This window comes from Peromyscus leucopus, chromosome 4, assembly GCF_004664715.2.
Source record: "Peromyscus leucopus breed LL Stock chromosome 4, UCI_PerLeu_2.1, whole genome shotgun sequence".
NCBI classification, from domain to species: domain Eukaryota; kingdom Metazoa; phylum Chordata; class Mammalia; order Rodentia; family Cricetidae; genus Peromyscus; species Peromyscus leucopus.
This window is the reverse complement of record NC_051066.1, coordinates 131,690,847-131,711,786: the sequence shown is the minus strand read 5'-3', so window position 1 is coordinate 131,711,786 and position 20,940 is coordinate 131,690,847. Positions and strand designations below refer to the sequence as shown.

The following is a 20,940-nucleotide window of genomic DNA, read 5'->3' as shown; positions in this document are numbered from 1 at the left end:
TCTCCAGCACCACAGTGAGATTTGGGAATAAAGCAGGTAGCTATAGGAAAATTCCAAGGACCCAACAACAAACAATGCAGCAGGCCAAGACAGTACCTTTGGTTTAAAGAGGACTTAGAGCATGTCCCCTGTGGTCCATGAGGGACTGCCACAGAGTAGGATCACTAAACTTTTAGGATCCTCCTGTTCACAGCTTCCACATCAGAAGTTTGTCGTTTTTAGGTTACTTCAGAGGAACCCTCTTCTTATGAAATATTGTATATTATCTTCTTTAAAGTGCATCATCCAGATTTCACACACAGAGTTTTTGAAAGGCACAATTACTTTACCAAGAAGCATTTTTTAAAATATCTTTATAGTATTTCTGAATTTTTTCTAGAGGACATTGGTACATTCTTTGTTTCCCTCACTTAGTCATAATAAAGCTCATTTTCTAGCCCATGGTATTTTTTGTTAATTTTTATTCACAATAAGATAGTTAAGCTTTGTTATAACAGTGGTAATGCTTCATTTAATCTGAAAGTAAACTTTATTTTTTAATGTTATCTTTAAGTTACTATATAAGAGTAAAGATATGTTTCTCCTGCCGTATGATCATGGAAAATAAAAGCAGTTACCCCATTCTATATCATACCTCCAGAGTCTAAAATACTCACAGAAAGAGTGTCAAACACATTTATGTTGGTTATTAGGTACATGGATGATGAGTGTCTTTCAAGGTAATTTGAGTATCTTAATAATATGATAATTTTTCATTCTTGGTTTTTATTTCTTAAGGTGGTCAAGGAGCTGGTCCTCCTCAAAACCCGATGTCTCATGGGCCACCAAACATGATGCAACCCAGCCTCATGGGAATTCATGGCAACATAAACAACCAGCAGGCTGGTAGCTCTGGAGTTCCTCAGGTGACCCTGGGCAACATGCAAGGCCAGCCACAGCAGGGCCCACCATCTCAGCTGATGGGCATGCACCAACAGATTGTACCCTCTCAGGGCCAAATGGTCCAGCAACAAGGAACTTTGAACCCTCAAAACTCTATGATCCTTTCAAGGGCCCAGCTTATGCCACAGAGCCAGATGATGGTGAACCCTCAGAACCAAAATCTTGGGCCTTCACCCCAAAGGATGACCCCACCCAAGCAGATGCTTCCCCAGCAGGGCCAACAAATGATGGCACCACATAACCAGATGATGGGGCCTCAGGGGCAAGTTTTGCTCCAGCAGAACCCAATGATAGAGCAAATAATGACCAATCAGATGCAGGGGAATAAGCAGCAATTTAACACTCAGAACCAATCCAATGTCATGCCGGGACCAGCACAGATAATGAGGGGACCAACTCCGAACATGCAAGGAAACATGGTGCAATTTACAGGACAGATGTCAGGACAGATGCTGCCTCAGCAAGGGCCTGTAAACAACAGTCCATCTCAGGTTATGGGGATTCAGGGGCAGGTTCTGCGGCCACCAGGGCCCAGCCCACATATGGCCCAGCAGCATGGTGATCCTGCTACTACAGCAAACAGTGATGTCAACTTGTCTCAGATGATGCCTGATGTTAGCATGCAACAAGCCAACATGGTTGCCCCACATGTACAGACCATGCAGGGAAACAGTGCTTCAGGAAACCACTTCTCAGGCCATGCGATGTCTTTCAATGCACCATTCAGTGGTACACCCAATGGAAACCAGATGTCTTGTGGTCAAAATCCAGGCTTCCCAGTCAATAAGGATGTAACATTAACAAGCCCATTGTTGGTCAACTTATTGCAAAGTGACATTTCTGCAGGCCATTTTGGTGTAAACAATAAACAAAATAATACCAATGCAAATAAACCGAAGAAGAAGAAGCCACCTCGGAAAAAGAAAAACTGTCAGCAAGATCTAAAGTAGGTTATAATCAGTTAACCTCAAATATTGCTCATTTGCTTCTGTGTAGACATTTGTTAATAGAAATTTTTAATCATGCCGGGCGGTGGTGGCGCACGCCTTTAATCCCAGCACTCAGGAGGCAGAGCCAGGCGGATCTCTGTGAGTTCGAGGCCAGCCTGGGCTACCAAGTGAGTTCCAGGAAAGGCGCAAAGCTACACAGAGAAACCCTGTCTCGAAAAACCAAAAAAAAAAAAAAAAAAAAAAAAAAAAAAAGAAATCTTTAATCATATTTAAAATTAGGGCTGGAAATGTGGCTCTGCAGAGTGCCTATCCACCATGCACAAGGTCTGGACATAAAACAGGTGTGGTGGTAGACTCCTGTAACTCCAACAGCATGTGGTAGCAGGAGAATCAAGGGTTCAAGGCCATCCTCCAAAAATTTGAAGTCAGCCTGTGCTCCATGAAACCTTTTCTCTAAATTTAGGATAGTACAATTCTCAGTTCATAGTTTATCTTGTCTTCATCTGTCCTCTTTCCCGTTGTCTTTTTGTTTATTTTAAGGTAAATTTGCTTTGTAAAGATGTCAGTGCCACTCTAAATGATAAAGATAGTTCTTTTATAATCAGTTTCCCTTTCAGTAAAAGTTCCCCAGAGGAGCTCTTTCATAAGATACAACAGGAAAGGTAATTAACAACTACATTTCATACCCTAAAACTACATACTCAGTTATGTTTCTGACTTTTGACTAAATGTTTCTTGAAGGAATATTGTTTGAGGTGGATTTTCAGCCTTTTAATCATAAAGCTGGAGTTCAGGGACGTTATTAACAGAGACTAATGAACATAAAACAGTTTTTGACAAATTGCTAGGCCAAGTATGGTGACTTGAAGTTTTCATCTCAATACTGAAGAAAAGCTAAGATAGGAGGCTAGCTTGGGCTACATAGTGAGACCTTGGAGAGAAGGGGGAAAGGCTGAGGATGTAGACCAGAAACAGAAAACTCAAACAAGGGAGCTTTGTTGAAATAAGCTTAAATATAAAGCCAGCTCCTTCATCCAAACCTACAATGTTCTTTGGTTTTAACCTACTATAGTATCTGCTACTTCTTGATTATTAAATATTAAAAGCCAATCCTTGTATATTAACAACATATATTTTTGTGAATTCAGACTTAAACACTACCTCATTTTCTTAGTCCTGGTCCTCAGTTCAATTCCTACTGTTATCAGCCTGTCTGATTAATGTTTTTCTGGTGATAGTTTCCCTCACATAGGCTGCAAGTAAACTTGCAGTTACTCATTTTCCATGATTATGCTTTTGTGCTGATGTCACCAGCCTTCTGAGAGATCGTAACTGTTCATTCAGACTTTTAAAAGTACCTGTACAACATCCGGGTTCCTAGGAAGAAGAGACAGCAGGCTGAATTGGAAGATAACCTGCCTCCAGTTCTGCTGTTAGCTTACTGTGAAGCCTGTTTTATACAATTAGGGCTTTTGTTTTCTCATCCATAACCAAGGGGGCAGATAACTGAATTTTGGTGGACTTCCTTCCTTCCTTCCTTCCTTCCTTCCTTCCTTCCTTCCTTCCTTCCTTCCTTCCTTCCTTCCTTCCTTCCTTCCTTTCTCTCTTTCTCTCTTTTAGTTATAAATTTGTTTTTTTTTTTTTTAAGTGAAAGATAGCACAGACTCCTCGTTTGTGCTTTGAAGTAAGTAGGTAGTTATATAAGGAACAAAGTGGCACAGTGATTGGGTTGTGCTTTAGGAGCTGTTATGTGCAGGGAGTTTGGGGTTTTTCCCTCTCTAGTTTTTATGTGTATGGGTAGTTTGGCTGTGAGTATGTCTGTGCACAAATGCATGTGTATCTGGTGCCACAAGAGGCCAGAAAAGGGTGTCTTGTTTCCTGAATCTGGAGTGACACAGTTGGGAGCTGCCACCATGGGTATACTGGGAATTGAACCTGGATCCTCTAGAAGAACAGCCAGTGCTCGTGACCTCTGAGCCATCTCTCCAGCCCTGTGCTACTGCTGGTGTTTTTCTTTAAAAGGAATGTATGTGGTTTATAAAACTACATAGAGTATAATGGGACAAAATACTATCTAAAAGTGGATGACTGTAATCAGATCAAAGGGAAACGATGGTAGGAAAGAAAGGTACAACTGGGAATAAGAAACACACCAAATAAGGAATGTAAGCACCATGGTTTCTCAAAAATGTGCATGTTAAGCCAGGCAGTGGTGGAGCACAACTTTAATCCCAGCACTTGGGAGGCAGAGGCAGATGGATCTGTGAGTTTGAGGCCAGCCTGGTCTATGGAGCAATTTCCAGGACAGCCAGAGCTACACAGAGAAATGTCTCAAAAAGCTAAACAAAAATGTATGTTAGTAGGAAAAAAGAAAGTTTTCATTTTTTTACTTTCCTACTAATAAGTTACAAAAAGAATCCTAAGGCCAATGGTTATGTCTCCAGTCTTTATTCTGTAGTAGTGTTAAGGAACTTTGTTGTGGTAGTCTCCACCTTTCCTCTCAATACTATCTCTACCTTATAATTGTTGAGTCATTGGTACCTGATTTTAATTTACTAGCCACACTGAATACTTGTTTTTCAGGAATAGCACTTCAAAATAGTGGTAGCTCAAAATCCGCATCAGTCTTTAAAACACCTAAGGAGTGTGTCATTATATAAAACATTGTATCAGGAATTAGAAGGAGACAATCAGTAAGTACAATGCTAGGATTAAGTGAATTTTAAGGCTTAATGAGATGGCCAGTTTACTCTTATGTCAATATTGAGTGTCCACACTAGAAAGATATAAATAATGATGAGAATGATATGTAAACATATTGTAGTTGTAGGAGGGAAGAGATTGAGTAGGTTCATGTGTTTCTTATACAACTTACTCGGTTGGTACTACTTATCTTTTAGCACCCCAGATAATCGTACAGCTGGTCTAGAGGAGGCTGACCAACAGTCATTACCTGGAGAACAAGGAATCAACTTGGACAACACAGGCCCTAAACTGCCAGAATTTTCAAACCGGCCACCAGGTAATAAAATACTATCTAAAATTACATCCTTTGCATTGCATATACACTTTACCAGGCTTCTTTCTCTTCAAGAAAGCGATAATGCTTTGTCTGCTAACTAGTCTGCTTCAGACGTTGAATGTGTCAGCTCTGCACTGATATTTAAGTAAATCCTTCAAGTTTAACTTCTGTAGACATACATGTAAATTCACACTTGCACACCTGCTTAATTGGCTTCATTAGAAGTCCGCAAATCAAACTGAATGGAAAGGGGCTTTTTTTGGTCAGCATGGTAGTTCTAGTTGGCATCAGAATAAAATATAATAATATAGAGAACTTTTCATTGTATCCTGCTTGCCTGCAGTTCTTTCTTCCATAGACTTTCTCAAAGCAGAGAACTACTACTAGGATTCAAAACAAGATGACGGCTTGTGATTCTTTAAGACATAAGTAGGATATGAAAAGTAACAAAATGCATGCCCATGTGACCACTGTCAGCTTAGTAGCTCATAATGAACAGTGCCAATAGTATTGGAGCCCCTTCTTTGATTGTAGAATGTTTTCTTTAAAATGTTGAAGGACGTAGGTTTATGAAAATCTAAAATTCATTCAGGTATAATGGAACCAAAACCAGATACCACAATATATCTACACCTGTTTTTTCTTGGCCTAAACAATGACTTATAACTTTATTCCAGAATGACAGTCAAAGTTTCCCAAGCCCTCTCCTATGGATATAAAGAGTTAATTGGGCCAGCCTGGTCTACAGAGTAAGTTCCAGGACAGCCAGGGATACACAGAGAAACCCTGTCTCAAAAAACCGAAGGGGGGAAGAGTTAATGCTTTATTTCTTCCTCCTGAGTAATTTCACCTCCTTTTTGGCATAGTAAAAGTGATACTATTTTTAGGGCTAACCTTTAGTCTACCTTTAATTTATATATTTCAAAAGTTCATTCATTATGATGTCAAGACTTGATGTTCCTTATTACAAATTGCTTAGTATACTATAGTTGTCACTAGTGAGTCACAGCAGCACTAGTGAAGCTAGGTAGTCCCTAGTCCTTGGTGAGTATGTTCAGAAGACATTGTGAGCAGGAAGGTAGGTCCTTCTTACCTCAGGCATATCTTAATTCTTGTGTGGATTCCAGAATTACTTCAAACATTATTGCCTCTTTTCTGCAAACTGGGAACCTGCAGGCTGAATTTGGCCTTTAATGGATTTGAATTGCTATTGGTGTCTAAACAAATACCTGAGTTTAATTGACTTTAGAAATAAGCGATTGCTCTGCAGTTGGGCAGTGTCCACAGAACCCTGCTGGTTTATGCAGCCTAACTTCTCTTCTTTACTTCTGCCTGGCCCCTAAAGGCTTCAAGGCTTTGTATCCCTTGACTAATAAATGTAGTTATTGATTGTGTTATGAGACATTGTATATACCTGGCTTTCCCTCTCGACCCCAATCTGTCTTCCTATCATTGAGCCCACTGGGACTGTTTCCTCTAGCTTCTGGACCCTTTAAGCCTTTAGCTCTGACTTTTGAGAGGCTGCTGTGTCATCTCTATTACTGTCTTTGGTATTTACTGTGCTGTCTGATAAACTCACTTTAAAGATGAAAAGTATCTGTCTTATAGCCCTGACCCAAACAAACTTTTTCAGAAATTACAATTGTCTTAATGTAGGAACCCCAGACTATATAAGAACCCGTTGTGTTTGACCTATTGGAATGCCAGATTTATAAATGTCAAAAAGTTACTTGGGCCTAAAACAAAACAAAACAAAACAAAGGATTTTAAAGAAAATCTTCAAGACTGAGCCAGGTGTGGTGGCACAGGCCTATCTATATTCCCAGCATTTGCAGGGTGGAGGCAGGAAGGTTAGCAATTCAAGACCATCTTCAGCTACATAATGAGTTTAAGGCCATCCTGGGATACTTGGGACCCCCTGTCACCGAAAAACAAAGACAAACAAACAAATAAAAACAACTTCAGAACTGGACTCTGCTCGTTGGTACCGTGGAGATCTTTCCAGAAGACAGTAACTCTGTTGAGCACAGAGTCTAACCAAAGCGTTGGTAGCCGCTCTGAGAAAATCTTGACCCAGAATTTCTTCCAGCTGCCAGAGCCAGTTATTCATGTTCTTGCACTTTCTGGAAACCTTCCAAATTATTTTTCATGCAACAGTGAAATAAATATAATATAATATAATAATGGAATCACATCCCCACTTTCCTACACTGAACCACCTTTATTCTTGGTTTAATTTGAATCTTCCTTCTCTTTAAGCTGATTGTATATGGTTTTTATTCAGAAATTTCAAGTAAATCATTACGAAAGAGGGAATCATATAGAGGTTGTCTTCTTCAGATCTGGAAGGCATTGTTCCTCAAAGTTTTTGTCCTCAAATTATGTTTTATTCCTAAGGTCTGTTCTCCTGGCTTATTTATTCTCCAATTGTGGATTCATAGATAATACTTTTCCAAATAAAGATTTCAATATACAAAAGTAAATAGAGATGAATATGCATAAAAAGTTTAGTACTTCATTTTATTTCAACATAATTGTTCTCTGTTTATTAAACTGATGCAACCTAGGGCCAATACAGTACATTCACCTTTCCCCAAAGGATGGAACCCAGAGGATACAGCATAGTCCATAGGAGACCATGAACCAGAGTAATTGAAATCCCATTTCAAAGAACTCAATCCTAGAATTATGTCTTTTACTTATATTGAAGGAATAAAAAGGCTGTTTTCATCAAAACCAAGTCTTGAGAAAAACAAGTCCTCTGCTATGAAAAGAAAGTGATTTCTAAATATTTTATTTCCCATGCACAATGAAATACTGATTATTTCTACATGAGACCTAAATACTGGGCAGCCACCCATTTGCTGTTGATAGAGTTTTTTTCTTTTCATGTTCACCTTGTAGATTCAACCATTTATAGTGCATAACACAGTCTTAATACAGTAATGCTTCATTTGCAGCCTAAACCCCAAGGGGCTTCATGTTCTTAATGCTTTGCTTTTTGCTTCCTTAAGCAGTGTGCCCCCTTGCTTGTGTCAGATAATAAGGGGCTGTCCTGGGAGCAGCATGCCTGAGCTGTTTGTGCACAGTCTGCTACCTATGAGTACTGCTTAGCTATACTCTAAAGGTAGCAAAGTTTTCTTGCTGAAAAATCTAACTTCCCTGATTTTTGGGGGGCTTGTTTTAGGTTATCCTACTCAACCAGTTGAACAGAGGCCACTGCAGCAGATGCCTCCTCAACTCATGCAGCATGTGGCACCCCCACCACAGCCACCACAGCAGCAGCCACAACCACAACTGCCTCAGCAGCAGCAGCAGCCACCACCACCTAGTCAGCCACAGTCTCAACAGCAGCAGCAACAGCAACAACAACAACAACAACAAATGATGATGATGCTCATGATGCAGCAAGATCCTAAATCCATTAGGCTTCCAGTCTCCCAAAATGTCCATCCTCCACGGGGTCCTCTAAACCCAGACTCCCAGAGAATGCCCATGCAGCAGAGTGGCAATGTACCTGTCATGGTTAGTTTGCAAGGACCTGCTTCTGTGCCACCATCACCTGATAAACAAAGAATGCCAATGTCTGTGAATACTCCCTTGGGAAGTAATTCAAGGAAAATGGTATACCAGGAGAACCCACAGAATTCTTCTAGCTCACCACTAGGAGAGATGTCCTCACTTCCTGAAGCTAGTGGCAGTGAAGTGCCATCTGTTTCAGGAGGCCCAAATAACATACCCTCACACTTAGTAGTTTCTCAGAATCAATTAATGATGACAGGGCCCAAATCTGGACCATCTCCCCTTTCAGCAACTCAAGGTGCAACTCCCCAGCAACCTCCTGTAAATTCCTTGCCCAGCTCCCATGGCCACCACTTTCCAAACGTTGCTGCTCCAACCCAGACATCTAGGCCTAAAACTCCAAACAGAGCCAGCCCCAGACCCTATTATCCTCAGACACCCAACAACCGCCCTCCCAGTACAGAACCTTCAGAAATAAGTCTGTCACCAGAAAGACTCAATGCCTCCATAGCAGGACTCTTCCCTCCACAGATTAATATTCCTTTACCTCCCAGGCCAAATTTAAATAGGGGCTTTGATCAACAGGGCTTGAATCCAACCACTCTGAAGGCCATTGGGCAAGCACCTTCAAATCTTACCATAAATAATCCTCCTAACTTTGCTGCCCCACAGTCTCATAAAGTAGATTCTGTAGCGGTGAATTCTGGAAAACAGTCTAATCCTGGGACAACAAAACGGGCAAGCCCAAGCAACAGTCGCAGGTCTAGTCCTGGGTCCAGTAGGAAAACTACCCCAAGTCCTGGAAGGCAAAATTCAAAAGCCCCTAAACTTACTCTGGCTTCTCAACCAAGCACAACCCTGTTGCAGAACATGGAGCTGCCTAGAAATGTGTTGGTCAGTCCCACTCCGATTACCACTCCCCCTGTGTCTGGAAGCTTTCCTAACAGTAGTGGGCTTAATCCCCAGAATCCTGCCGTGCCTGCGCCTGCAGTGGGAGCTGTACTTGAGGATAACAAGGAGAGCTTGAACCTTCCTCAGGACAGTGATTGCCAGAGTTCCCAGGGCAGGAAAGAGCAGGTAAACGTTGAGCTGAAAGTAGTCCCTACCCAAGAAGCTAAAATGGTTGTTCCTGAAGATCAATCAAAAAAGGACGGGCAACCTTTGGATCCTAACAAACTCCCCAGTGTTGAAGAGAATAAAACTTTGATGTCTCCTGCCATGAGAGAAGCACCAACATCATTAAGCCAACTTCTTGACAACTCTGGAGCTCCTAATGTGACCATTAAACCCCCTGGGCTTACAGACCTGGAAGTAGCACCTCCAGTAGTTTCAGGGGAGGACCTCAAAAAAGCATCTGTCATTCCCACACTGCAGGATCCGTCTTCTAAAGAACCCTCTAATTCCTTAAATTTACCTCACAGTAATGAGCCGTGCTCAACCCTTCCGCATCCAGAATTGAGTGAGGTCAGCTCTAGTGCTGCACCAAGCATCCCTCCAGTAATGTCAAGACCTGTCAGCTCTTCCTCCATTTCTACTCCTTTGCCCCCAAACCAAATAACTGTATTTGTTACTTCCAATCCCATAACCACTTCATCTAACACATCAGCAGCCCTGCCAACAAACTTGCATTCTGCATTGATGTCAACAGTCGTCACAATGCCCAACGTGGGTAACAAAGTTATGGTTTCTGAGGGACAGTCTGCTGCTCAGTCTAACGCCCGGCCTCAGTTCATTACACCTGTCTTTATTAATTCATCTTCAATAATTCAGGTTATGAAAGGATCACAGCCAAGCACAATTCCTGCAACCCCATTGACAACCAACAGTGGCCTGATGCCTCCCTCCGTCGCAGTTGTTGGACCTTTACACATACCTCAGAACATAAAATTCTCTTCAGCTCCTGTGGCCCCCAGTGTCCCCTCCAGTAGCCCTGCTTCAAACATACAGACAGGCCGGCCGTTGGTCCTTAGCTCCCGAGCCACTCCTGTTCAGCTGCCTTCCCCTCCTTGTACATCCTCTTCAGTCGTCGCTCCTAATCCTATCCAGCAAGTAAAAGAATTAAATCCAGATGAGGCTAGTCCTCAGATGAACACCTCAGCAGATCAGAGCACTCTGCTCTCTTCACAGTCAACCACAGTAGTTTCTCCCCTTTTGACCAATAGTCCAGGCTCCTCTGCCAATCGGCGAAGCCCAGTCTCATCCAGTAAGGGCAAAGGAAAAGTGGACAAAATTGGCCAGATTTTGCTGACCAAGGCTTGTAAGAAAGTTACAGGCTCTCTGGAGAAAGGGGAAGAACAGTATGGTGCAGATGGAGAGTCTGAAGGCCCAGGGCTAGAGACCACAACTCCTGGGCTAATGGGAACAGAACAGTGCTCCACGGAGCTGGACAGTAAAACCCCAACACCCTCTGCACCCACGCTACTAAAAATGACCTCTAGCCCCATGGGCCCAAGCTCCACCTCAACAGGACCCATCTTACCTGGCGGTGCTCTCTCCACCAGTGTACGCTCAATAGTAACCACACTGGTACCCTCTGAGCTCATCTCCACAGCGCCAACCACAAAAGGCAATCCTGGTGGCGTAGCATCTGAGCCACTTGCAGGTGGCCTAGTGGAGGAGAAGGTGGGATCTCATCCAGAGCTTCTACCCAGCATAGGTATGTACTTGAGCTTGGCATCAGCTCCTCGTGTCAGTTTTTGCTGGCCTGTCCCACAAGAGAGAAAGCATGAGCCCTTTTTCTACTTAAAGGAAGAAAAATGGCCATAGTCGTAGACTTACTAACTGAAAGGACATTGAAAAATATACTTTTAAATCCCGTGTTCTGTTTATATTCATTAACATGGTTCTTTCCTGGCTTCTAAACTGATGACATGTTTCATTTCCATATATATATATATATATGAAGCATTTTCATACACACTGTCTCACATCATCTTTATACCAACCATGTCATGTAGTCTTACTCCTTCTTATGGGTGAAAAGGTTGAAGCTCAGAAATGCTTAATATTTGTTGAGCCTATACTGTAAGTCTCCAGCCTGGCGTGGTCCCTTGGGTATGAACAAAGACTTCTCTATACCCTTTCCCATCATGAAGACTTACTTGTTCTCTTTGCCTGTCCTCATAGTGTACTAACTCAGGGACCTTTCTGATTGGGCTGCTCCAGAAAATCTTACCAGAAAACCAGGTTTCATGATAAATAAAAAAAGATCCAAGTCGGGAAGAGTCAGATAGGCTTGAGTTGATGACTGTACCAGCATTTGCCAGCTCGATGGGCTGGGGCAAGTTTTACTTTCCTCCTTTGTAGTGTGGAGACAATAAGAGTTACAAGATTTCAATGAGGTAATGCATGTGATATGCTTAGCATAGGACCTAAAATATGGTAATTGATCATCCATGGTTTAAGTGTTATTGCCCATTTCCTTTGGACATGGTCTCTTTGTAATTTCCATCAATGGATATCCAGTTCAGGTCATTTCCTGTGTACTGCAGAGGGAGTTAATACTGGAAGCCTAGTTGTCCCTACAGCTCCTTACTCCTTTGAGGCTCAAATGATGCAGAAGCGCCATGCATGTTCTAAGAGACTACTAGTCAGTCTTAATGGTGCCCATACTTAAGAGGCCTCTATCATATCTAAGCCAGCTAATAATACCACTTGTATTTATGCAGTTAAAATACTTTGAGTGCCTACTAATTAGGAGAAGGAACAGAAATACAAGCTTTAGGTTATGATCAGAGCTCAAATTTTAGTTCCACTGGTTGCCAGTTACAGTCTAGTGAGTTCCTTGTACTTGACTTGTAAAGTGGAGATTGTAATTCTACCTCCCAGAATATGTAGGATTCAGTGAGAACTTGAATATCGAGTGCCAGCCTACTGCCTCAGATAGAGATCTGGAAAGGTTCCTTCCCTTCTTTCTCCTGCTTACCTCAGTGTTAGAGATGCAGGGAGGGGTAAGGCCTGCAAAGAGTTCATTGTCCTTATAGGAGAGAGGGACTTTGCTAGAGAGGGCTCTGTGTTTCAAGTTTGAATTTTGTTGATGTAGGTAACTATAAGAATTTAAAAGAAAGCTGAGCATAACGATGCACGCTTATAATCATAGCACTTGGGAGGAGGATGTAGGGAGATCAAGAGCAGGGCCATCCTCAGCTACATACTGAGTTTGAGGCCAAGCTAAGCTACATGAGACCATGTTCTCTGCTGCTAAATATTTCCATTTCCGTTTCCTTTCAGGGAACTTTTCCCTTTGATACGAAGAGAATAATGATGAAGTAATTAGAAAATGTTTCTATTTGGGTCACAGATAATAATGAACATGTAAGCTTTCGGGAGATAAGCTGGCAATTAGAAAGGGTTCCGTTCTAGTTAAGACCACCTACTCTGCTGTAGTTGGTTCTACTCTTTTCCAAGGGACGTCTGTGCTTTTATCTTGAAAAATGTGAGAAACCAATCTGAAGTTAAGTAGATATTAAGATATAATTTTATGCTTCATCAGAGAAGCATCCAGAATAAACTCTTTGATTACTAAGCACAGAGAGAAATCTACAAAATTCAGTTTCCACCAAAGGATAAAACTTATTCTTGTAGTTTGCCACAAATTTGAGGCTGAAGTGTTAAGATGAGAGGACACACCCTTGACAGCTCTGGCAGACGAGCCTTAAATCTTTACTGAATGATCTAGGAAGGTTCTGTTCTAGAGTGTACGTGTATTCTTGTTCTCAAGGATCTTAAGTTCTTTCTGCCTTTCAAAGACTAATTTCTATCTTTAATGTTCCTTTACATTTTCAGCCTAGCATATTTTTTTGCTTTGTACTCCCATGGCACTTTACACTTTATGTATCTCTTTCCATGTGACATCATAGTGCAGTGTACCACATGTATTTATCTTATCTTCAATACTAGGCTGAATTTCTGATATGCAAAAAGACGGAATCTCTGAGGATGCCTGGCACAGTGTCTTGCCTCTAGAAAGTTCTTAAAACTATTTGTTAGAAAAGTAAATAATACCATATTGATTTATTCATTTAGGTATAAATTTATTGTCTGTTTTATGCCCATCACTCTTGCTAGATGCTATAGAAAAGTACAGAATGGTGTGTTTTAGTAATCAAGAAGTATGTTTAGTCTCTAGAGGGATAAGTCAGAAGTTTTTAAATGTTGAGGGATTGGTGTATTCTAAAAGTAGCTAGGTTGCTTACTAAGAAAACAGCAGTCAGGCCTAGTGTGGTGGCACATGTTATAATCCCAGTACTGTGGAGGCTGAGGCAGAAGGATCAAGAGTTTAAGACCACTCTGAGGAAACTGAGTAAGACCCTGTCTGAAAACCAAACAAAAAGAAAAGGAGTCATGACCTGAAATTGGCCCTAAAATTGTGATTACTATTGTTCTCGTGCCCTTCCCTCACTGCTTCTTTATATCTGCACAAAGAAGGAACAAACCGTGGAGTGGGAGTCCTTGCTGCTGAGGGTTAGATCGGCTGCTTTGTTAAGGGCATAGTGAAGGTCAGTTTCAAGCACTGCTGTCTAAGAACGTGGTGGCTCAGCAGTGACTTAGTTGCTTGGTTAATGCTTTCTGGTTTAGTTAGAAAAAAAAGTAAAAGACCTGTTTGTTTGTTTCTTGCCTCAGCCCCTTCACAGACTTTAGTCCCAAAGGAGATTGCAGCCACAGCACTGCAGGGGCCTGTTGCCAGACCAGGTAAGGCGCCATCTAGAATATCTTCTTGGAGTGGATTACATGGGAAGGAGTCAGTGCTGTCCTCACTGTCTCGTGTTCTCATGCCAGTAAGTACCTGGGACTGTCTACCTACTTGTTTCCAAGCCAATTTGAGTTGAGTGGGGGAACTTGTGTAGCACTTTTCCCAACCAACCTGTTCTTTTTCACATTTGTTGTGTTAGCCAGAGAGCTCAAGAAGGGCATATCTGTACTCATTGTCTGCCATCCAACCCTGAGTTGTTTCCTCTGTTCCATGGCCCTGCTATCCATGGCTGGCAGCCAACTAGTTGGCATATGGTTGCTTGCTGGGGTGGCAAGCATGAATGCACCAAAATATAGCTGGATTATCATGGCAGATGTAGAGCCCCTCTGCTCACAGTGACTCATTCCAGCCATCTCTGGATGGCTTTAAATTGCTCCCTGTGGCCAAGATATTGTAAGTAGCCCTAGTAAATAGTACTAGGAGTGGTGTTTCTGGAAGGAGGAGTCAGTTGTAATCTAACAGATAGCTGCTGTGACATGCTGGATCAGCTCTGAACACACAAGTATCTTGATGGCAATAAGAACACTTCTGCCTTAGACCACCAGAGCAGATAAGTATCATGGGATGTGTTTAGTTTACTTGGTTCTTAGTCACACAAGTTGTTGAAGGGTACAAAAAAGAAAGTATGGCTGGTTCCCAAAGAAATTTAGAATATCATTGGCAGTATAAACTTGGGCTGATGGCTCAGTAGGTAAGAGCACTTAATGTTCTTTCAGAAGACCAGAGTTCAGGTCCCAGTACCCACATCTGGTGGTTCATAAGTGCCTATAACTCCAGCTCCAAGGGATCTGAGGTCTCCTTGGCCTCCTCTTTGGATACCCTCATGCATATCACACATGTCGCATGCACACACACACACTTAAATAAAAAATAAAACAAGTAAAACTTTTTATTGAAAATATACACATGCCAGGCAGTGGTGGCGCACGCCTTTAATCCCAGCACTCGGGAGGCAGAGGCAGACAGATCTCTGTGAGTTCAGGGCCAGCCTGGTCTACAGAGTGAGTTACAGGACAGGCTCTAACGCTACACAGAGAAACCCTGTCTCGGGGGGAAAAAAAATCAAAAATGAAAGTATACACATGACCAAATTTTTAAGAAAAATTACTTTGTGAGTGTAAGCCAATAAAAATAAGGTATAATTTGTATTTTAAAACTTGCCTCACGTTTCTATGCCCTATATGAATGGCTTTCCTGCATACTGTGAAAAGAATAAATGTGCAAAACACATGTCAGCCACCACATTTTATTTCCCTTGCTCCTAACCACCTACATGATAACTAACATTGTACTGTGCGTTTTGGAACAGAGAAATTGTTAAGAAAAGGGGTTCTGTAGTAATATTCTTTTTTTTTTTTTCTAGCAAAAAGGCCAATTAGAAATGGGAAAGAAATTCCACTTCCTGCCGCAAATGTTTTTAAATATTCTTCTTTAACAGTTCGTTATATATGCTTATAATGTATTTTGATCATACTTACACCCTCCCTTCTCTTACCCAACTCCCCTCTTCCCACAGGCCCTCTTCCTACTCTCATGAACCTTTGTTTTAATGACCCACTGAGTTTAATTTGGGCTTCTTGCTATAAGCACGGTTGTGTCGTTATTTACTGAAACATGAATAGCTTACCAGTGACTACACCATTGAATTAAACTGACCCCCACAGCCCACCAGCAGCCATAATCTGTCAATAGCTCCTCAGGTAGAGGTGGAGCCTCATGAGCACCTCCCTAATCCATGATGTTGCCCTGACTCTTTACCCCAGAAAATGGGATATTACTGTTTTTCTTTCTTATCAGAGTGGTTGGCTAGGGAACCCTATTCCTTTTTAAAATTTAATTTATATTAATCTCTTTAAAATCACCTCAGAAGCCATGTGTGGTAGCATATACTTCTAATCCCAGCACTCAAGAGGCAGAGATAGGAAGATTAGGAATTCAAAAATCATCCTTAGCTACAAAATAAGGTTGATGCCACCTGGGCTTCATGGAACTCTGCCTCAAAAACATAGAACTATAACACCCCCAGAACCTTCCACTTCTATAAATTAGTGGAAAAGTTCTCAAAATCAACTTCTGTGTCATCTTTCAAAAGAACACACAAGCTGGGCAGTCACACATGCCTTTATCCTAGCACGAGGCAAGCAGATCTCTGTGAGTTTGAGGTCAGCCTCCTCAAATAATAAGTTCCAGAACAGCCACGGCTACATAGAGAGATGTTGTCCCAAACACAAACAGAATTAATTAATTTAAAACTAAGAGAGCAGACTAGCCTGCTGTAGCACACACAGAGAATCCCAGCACTCGGGAAGCTGGGACAGGAGGATTACTAGTATGAGGCCCAAGCAGGCTACATATGGAGCTCCAGGCAGCTTGTGCTATGGAGGAGGGTGCTGGGGACCGGTGGGGGTGGCAGCTCTTCAAGGTTAACACGGCTTTTTGTTTGACCCAGTTTTATTATTGAACATATATTAGGTGGATTTCTGTGCTCCAGCTGACCCAGCAAGGAAATAGAGACCCAAGAAGGAGTTAGTGTCTGTTTCTCGTGGCAGTATTTCAGGTCTAATAGGAGAGATTCTGGGAGCTAAGCAGAAGACAGGAAGCAAAGATTCCCTCTGCCAGAATTTTGCATTGAAGGCAGTGAAGTCCAGCCTCCTCACAGGAAAAGTACAAAGTGACCATCATAGCAACAAATAATAACAGCTAATATTGATTTATTATTAAGTACCAAGTACTATATTAAAACTCATGTGTATTATTAAAATTTAATCTTAACATTAAAGCAGATAATACAGTCACCTGTACTTCACATATGAGGCATTGAGTCCTAAAAAGGCAAATAATTTGCACATAAACACATGGATAATAAAAAAAAAATGACATATGGTAGGGATGGTAGTTCATTCCTTGTAATCCTAGCACTTAGGCTAAGGCAGGAGGATTGCCTTGAGTTTTAGGCCAGTCAAGGCTGCATAGTGAGTTCCAGAGCAGCATGGGCTACGAAATGAGAATCTTGTCACAAGCTCCCATAACACTGAAAAGGAAGGAAAGGAGGAAAGGAGGGAGGGAAGGAAGGAAGGAAGAAGGAAGAAAGATGAAGAGTTGAGATTTAAAAAAAAAAAAATTAAGAGCCAGCCAGTGATGGTGTACACCTTTAATCCCAGCACTCGGGAGGCAGAGGCAGGCGAATCTCTATGAGTTCAAGGCCAGCCTGGGGTACAGAGTGAGTTCCAGGAAAGGCACAAAGCTACACAGAGAAACCCTGTCTTTGAAAAAAAAAAAAAAAAAAAAATTTAAGCTAGGTACTCTGCCTTCGGGCAGCTTAGATATTAAGCATGAGGCACTGGGTTCTCCACGTGGGAAAACGGGTACAGGGGTAGGCCAGTGACAAGAGACACGGTTGTATGTCTGGTATATTAGGGAACGGCCTTTGTAAGAGATGGAGCTACCTAGAGACAAGTAATAGAAAATTTGTTTTGTTTTTTGCTGGTGCTGAAAAGAAGTGTCTGGTAAGCCCAGGGAATGGCTCACTGGCCCAGCCCTGCTAGACAGACTGTTTTACTTGTTTGTAGGACGTTGCTCGGTGGCTGATGACGTCTATGAAGTGTCTCAGAAACAGATATAATATAGTCTTTGGGTAGTATCTCAAAGCACAGCTCTCTGCCCTCTAAAATTGAGAATGTTGTGGGGGGGGAATGAATCTTTAATAGACACTATTATATTTAAAGATAATTGCCTTTGAAAAGAAAATGCAGGAGGTGGTGATATTTTAAGAATAAAAACAGTCTCTTCAACATGAAAGGAAGAGGCTTCTTTTACTAGTTTTAGCTGGGTGAAATATGAACTAGGCAATGTGAATTTCATTTTGTTGGTCCCAACAGGATTATTATTCATAGTGTGAACTAGAAATAAAAATAAACCAAGTAGTATCTTACATTCCCAAACAAACCAAATTGGGTCAGTGCCGATTTTGTCTCCATACCACATAGAGTGGGTGAGACTCCTGCAGGACATGGAGACTTGTTTGTCTAAATACAGCATTCTGTAGACTTCTAGCTTCCATATCTCATTTTCCCCTTTTTATTTTTTACAGAACTTGAGGCAAATGCTGCCATAGTCTCTGGACAAAGGTAAGAAGAATGACCCTATCTTCAGACTTAGCATATCTGTGGCATGAGCTTCTTTGAAAGTTATCAGCATCCTGTCTTTAAACATCTCCTCACCTTGTCCTTCTGTACTCTAGCACCAGTCTGCTAGACATAGAGACTGCTCACATAGAGAGCTTCTATGAGCCCTCACTCCTCCAGGGTAACATTTCACTTAATAAAGCTTGATGATTAAGTTTCTATCTATTATGCTTGTTGAAAACTGATAACATATTCAGCACTCAACATAAGTGAAGAAATAAGTGTTCTGTGTATAAGCACCACCTTCCTTACTGATGGTCTTTGAATATATCTTCTAAGTATAGCTGTTTGATCCTCAAAGGTGAAAGAGAAAGCCAGGTAGGTAGAGTGTAACCCCAAGCCCATGCTTTGTCTGTTAACTGTGCTACCCTAGATATCCTAGCAAAACAGATGAAGTACATCTGTGGCTTAACCTCATTAGCGCTAGAAAGGCTAAAAATCATTCCCTTTTTAAGTGAAGGAATACAATAATATTTTAAAGAATGTCTCATATTTGTGTAGAAATTTAGCTTGTAAAATACCATTTTCTCATTAAACCCTTATATCAGCTCTTCATATTAACTAACATTATTTGAATATTACTCCTTGCCATACTCTGGACTACAAGCACTCTAGATGTATTACCTCTCTTGATTTTTCACAATATCCATTATGATAATAAATTATATAGTTGAGAAAACTAAAGGTCAGAGAGCTTTAACTAAATTGCTTAAGGTCACAGATACAGCAAATGGTGAAATTGAGATTCAAACCCATCTTTTGGCCCTTACATTTGACCTATGTATTACAGTAGACAAGTTAGAGATGTATAGATAAAAGTCTAGACTCTAGAGGATAAAGAGTTCAATATTGTAGCTGATAAATGTACAGTTCCTCCCTGACCCATATAATCTGATGCCAAATTCATTGTTATTCCTATTTACCACTCTGCCCATCTGTTTTTATTTGAATTGAACTAATATTTGAATTTCCCAAATATATGCCAACTGTCTATAAAAAGGGTCTATAGAGTTCAGATATACCTCATAGGTATCTGTTTGCAGAGCTGCCTATACATTGACCACACAAACACAAGGGTCGTGTTGCTATGGCTGTTTTGTTTTGTTTTGCCAAGAGAAAGGGGTTCCACCATTGTCCTCAGAAAATTGGCCTATTTTCTGGGCTCAAACAGAAAATTATCTTTAGAACCCCTAGAAGGATATGTCAACCTCTTTACTTGTAATTCCACCCTAGCTCCAGTTTGGCCTCTCTGACTTTGCTTGGATTTTGGTGTGATACAGGATAGCTATTTTCTATAAAGCAGAGGTAATGAAAGAACAGTTATGGCTCAGTTCCCAACCATAGTGTTACCAGCAAAGAGTTATCTGGCAGGAGTCAACAGGAGAGTAGTGATGGTCACACCATGATTTATACCTTAGAGGAGCTCATGGTCTCATGAAAGGCACAAGATAGAACATCCAGAGCTGGAGAGAATGCTCAGCAGCTAAGGGCACTGACTGCCCTTCCAGAGGACCTGGATTCAATTTCCAGCACGTGGTGACTTACAACTGTCTGTAACTCCAGTTCTAGAAGATCCAACATCCTGTTCTGTCCTCCAAGTTCATTGCACGCACATGTGCATAGGCATACACACAGGCAGAATGCCCATACACATAAATAAATAAATCTTTAGGGGGTTGGAGAGATGGCTCAGAGGTTAAGAACACTGAATGTTCTTCCAGAGGTCCTGAGTTCAATTCCCAGCAACTACATGGTGGCTCAAAACCATCTACAATGAGATCTGATGCCCTCTTCTGGCCTGCAGGCATTCATGCAGGCAGAACACTGTATATATAATAAATAAATAAATCTTTTAAAATAAATAAATAAATAAATCTTTAAACACCTCAGATAATAGAACGCTCAGTTGACTCTTTGGAAGATCATATATATAGACTGTGAACCAAAGAGAAGAAAAGGCAAGTCCCTGAGGAGAGAGGGCATGGAAGTCTTCCCAGAAGAAGCAGGCTTTAACTTGTTCTGTTGCATTATTTTTCAGTTCTATGCCTTGCAATCAAATTTAATCAGATTTTTAAAATGATCTTAATAATCATTTCTGAACCATGGATATAGTAAAAAGTTTATTAAAGAAATTTCCAGATACATATCAGGATTAAATCTAGGTATAGTAGCACATGCCTGTAATCCTAGCACTTGAGAGGTACAGGCCAAAGAATCAAGAGTTCAAGGTCAGCTGGGCAGCAGTGGCACACACCTTTAGTCCCAGCACTTGGGAGGCAGAGCCAGGTGGATCTCTCTGAGTTCGAGGCCAGCCTGATCTACAGAGCGAGATCCAGGGCAGACACCTGTCTCAAAAAACCAAAAAAAAAAAAAAAAAAATTCAAGGTCATCCTCAACTATGTATTAAGTTTGAAGCTAGACTACATGAAACCTTGTCTTTAAGAAAGAAAGCAGAGGCAGAGGGATCTCTGTGAGTTTGAGGCCAGCCTGGGCTACAGAGTGAGTTCCAGGAAAGGCGCAGAGCTACACAGAGAAACCCTGTCTCGAAAAACAAAAAACAAAAAACAA

The 20,940-nt window shown here is 41.3% G+C and overlaps 1 protein-coding gene across 9 annotated transcripts in view; it reads left to right on the top strand.

Moving 5' to 3' along the window:
* Ncoa6 (nuclear receptor coactivator 6) overlaps positions 1-20,940 on the top strand; it is an 89,334-nt gene that overhangs the window by 58,575 nt on the left and 9,819 nt on the right. For 8 of the 9 annotated variants that reach the window (XM_028888978.2, XM_028888976.2, XM_028888982.2 and 5 more), the window contains 5 exons: positions 778-1,888; positions 4,793-4,914; positions 8,102-11,092; positions 14,059-14,127; positions 18,279-18,315. In XM_028888978.2, the coding sequence (XP_028744811.1) occupies positions 778-1,888; positions 4,793-4,914; positions 8,102-11,092; positions 14,059-14,127; positions 18,279-18,315 (4,330 nt within the window). The remainder of the gene's footprint in view (positions 1-777; positions 1,889-4,792; positions 4,915-8,101; positions 11,093-14,058; positions 14,128-18,278; positions 18,316-20,940) is intronic. The other variant, XM_037205343.1, reaches the window with a different exon arrangement.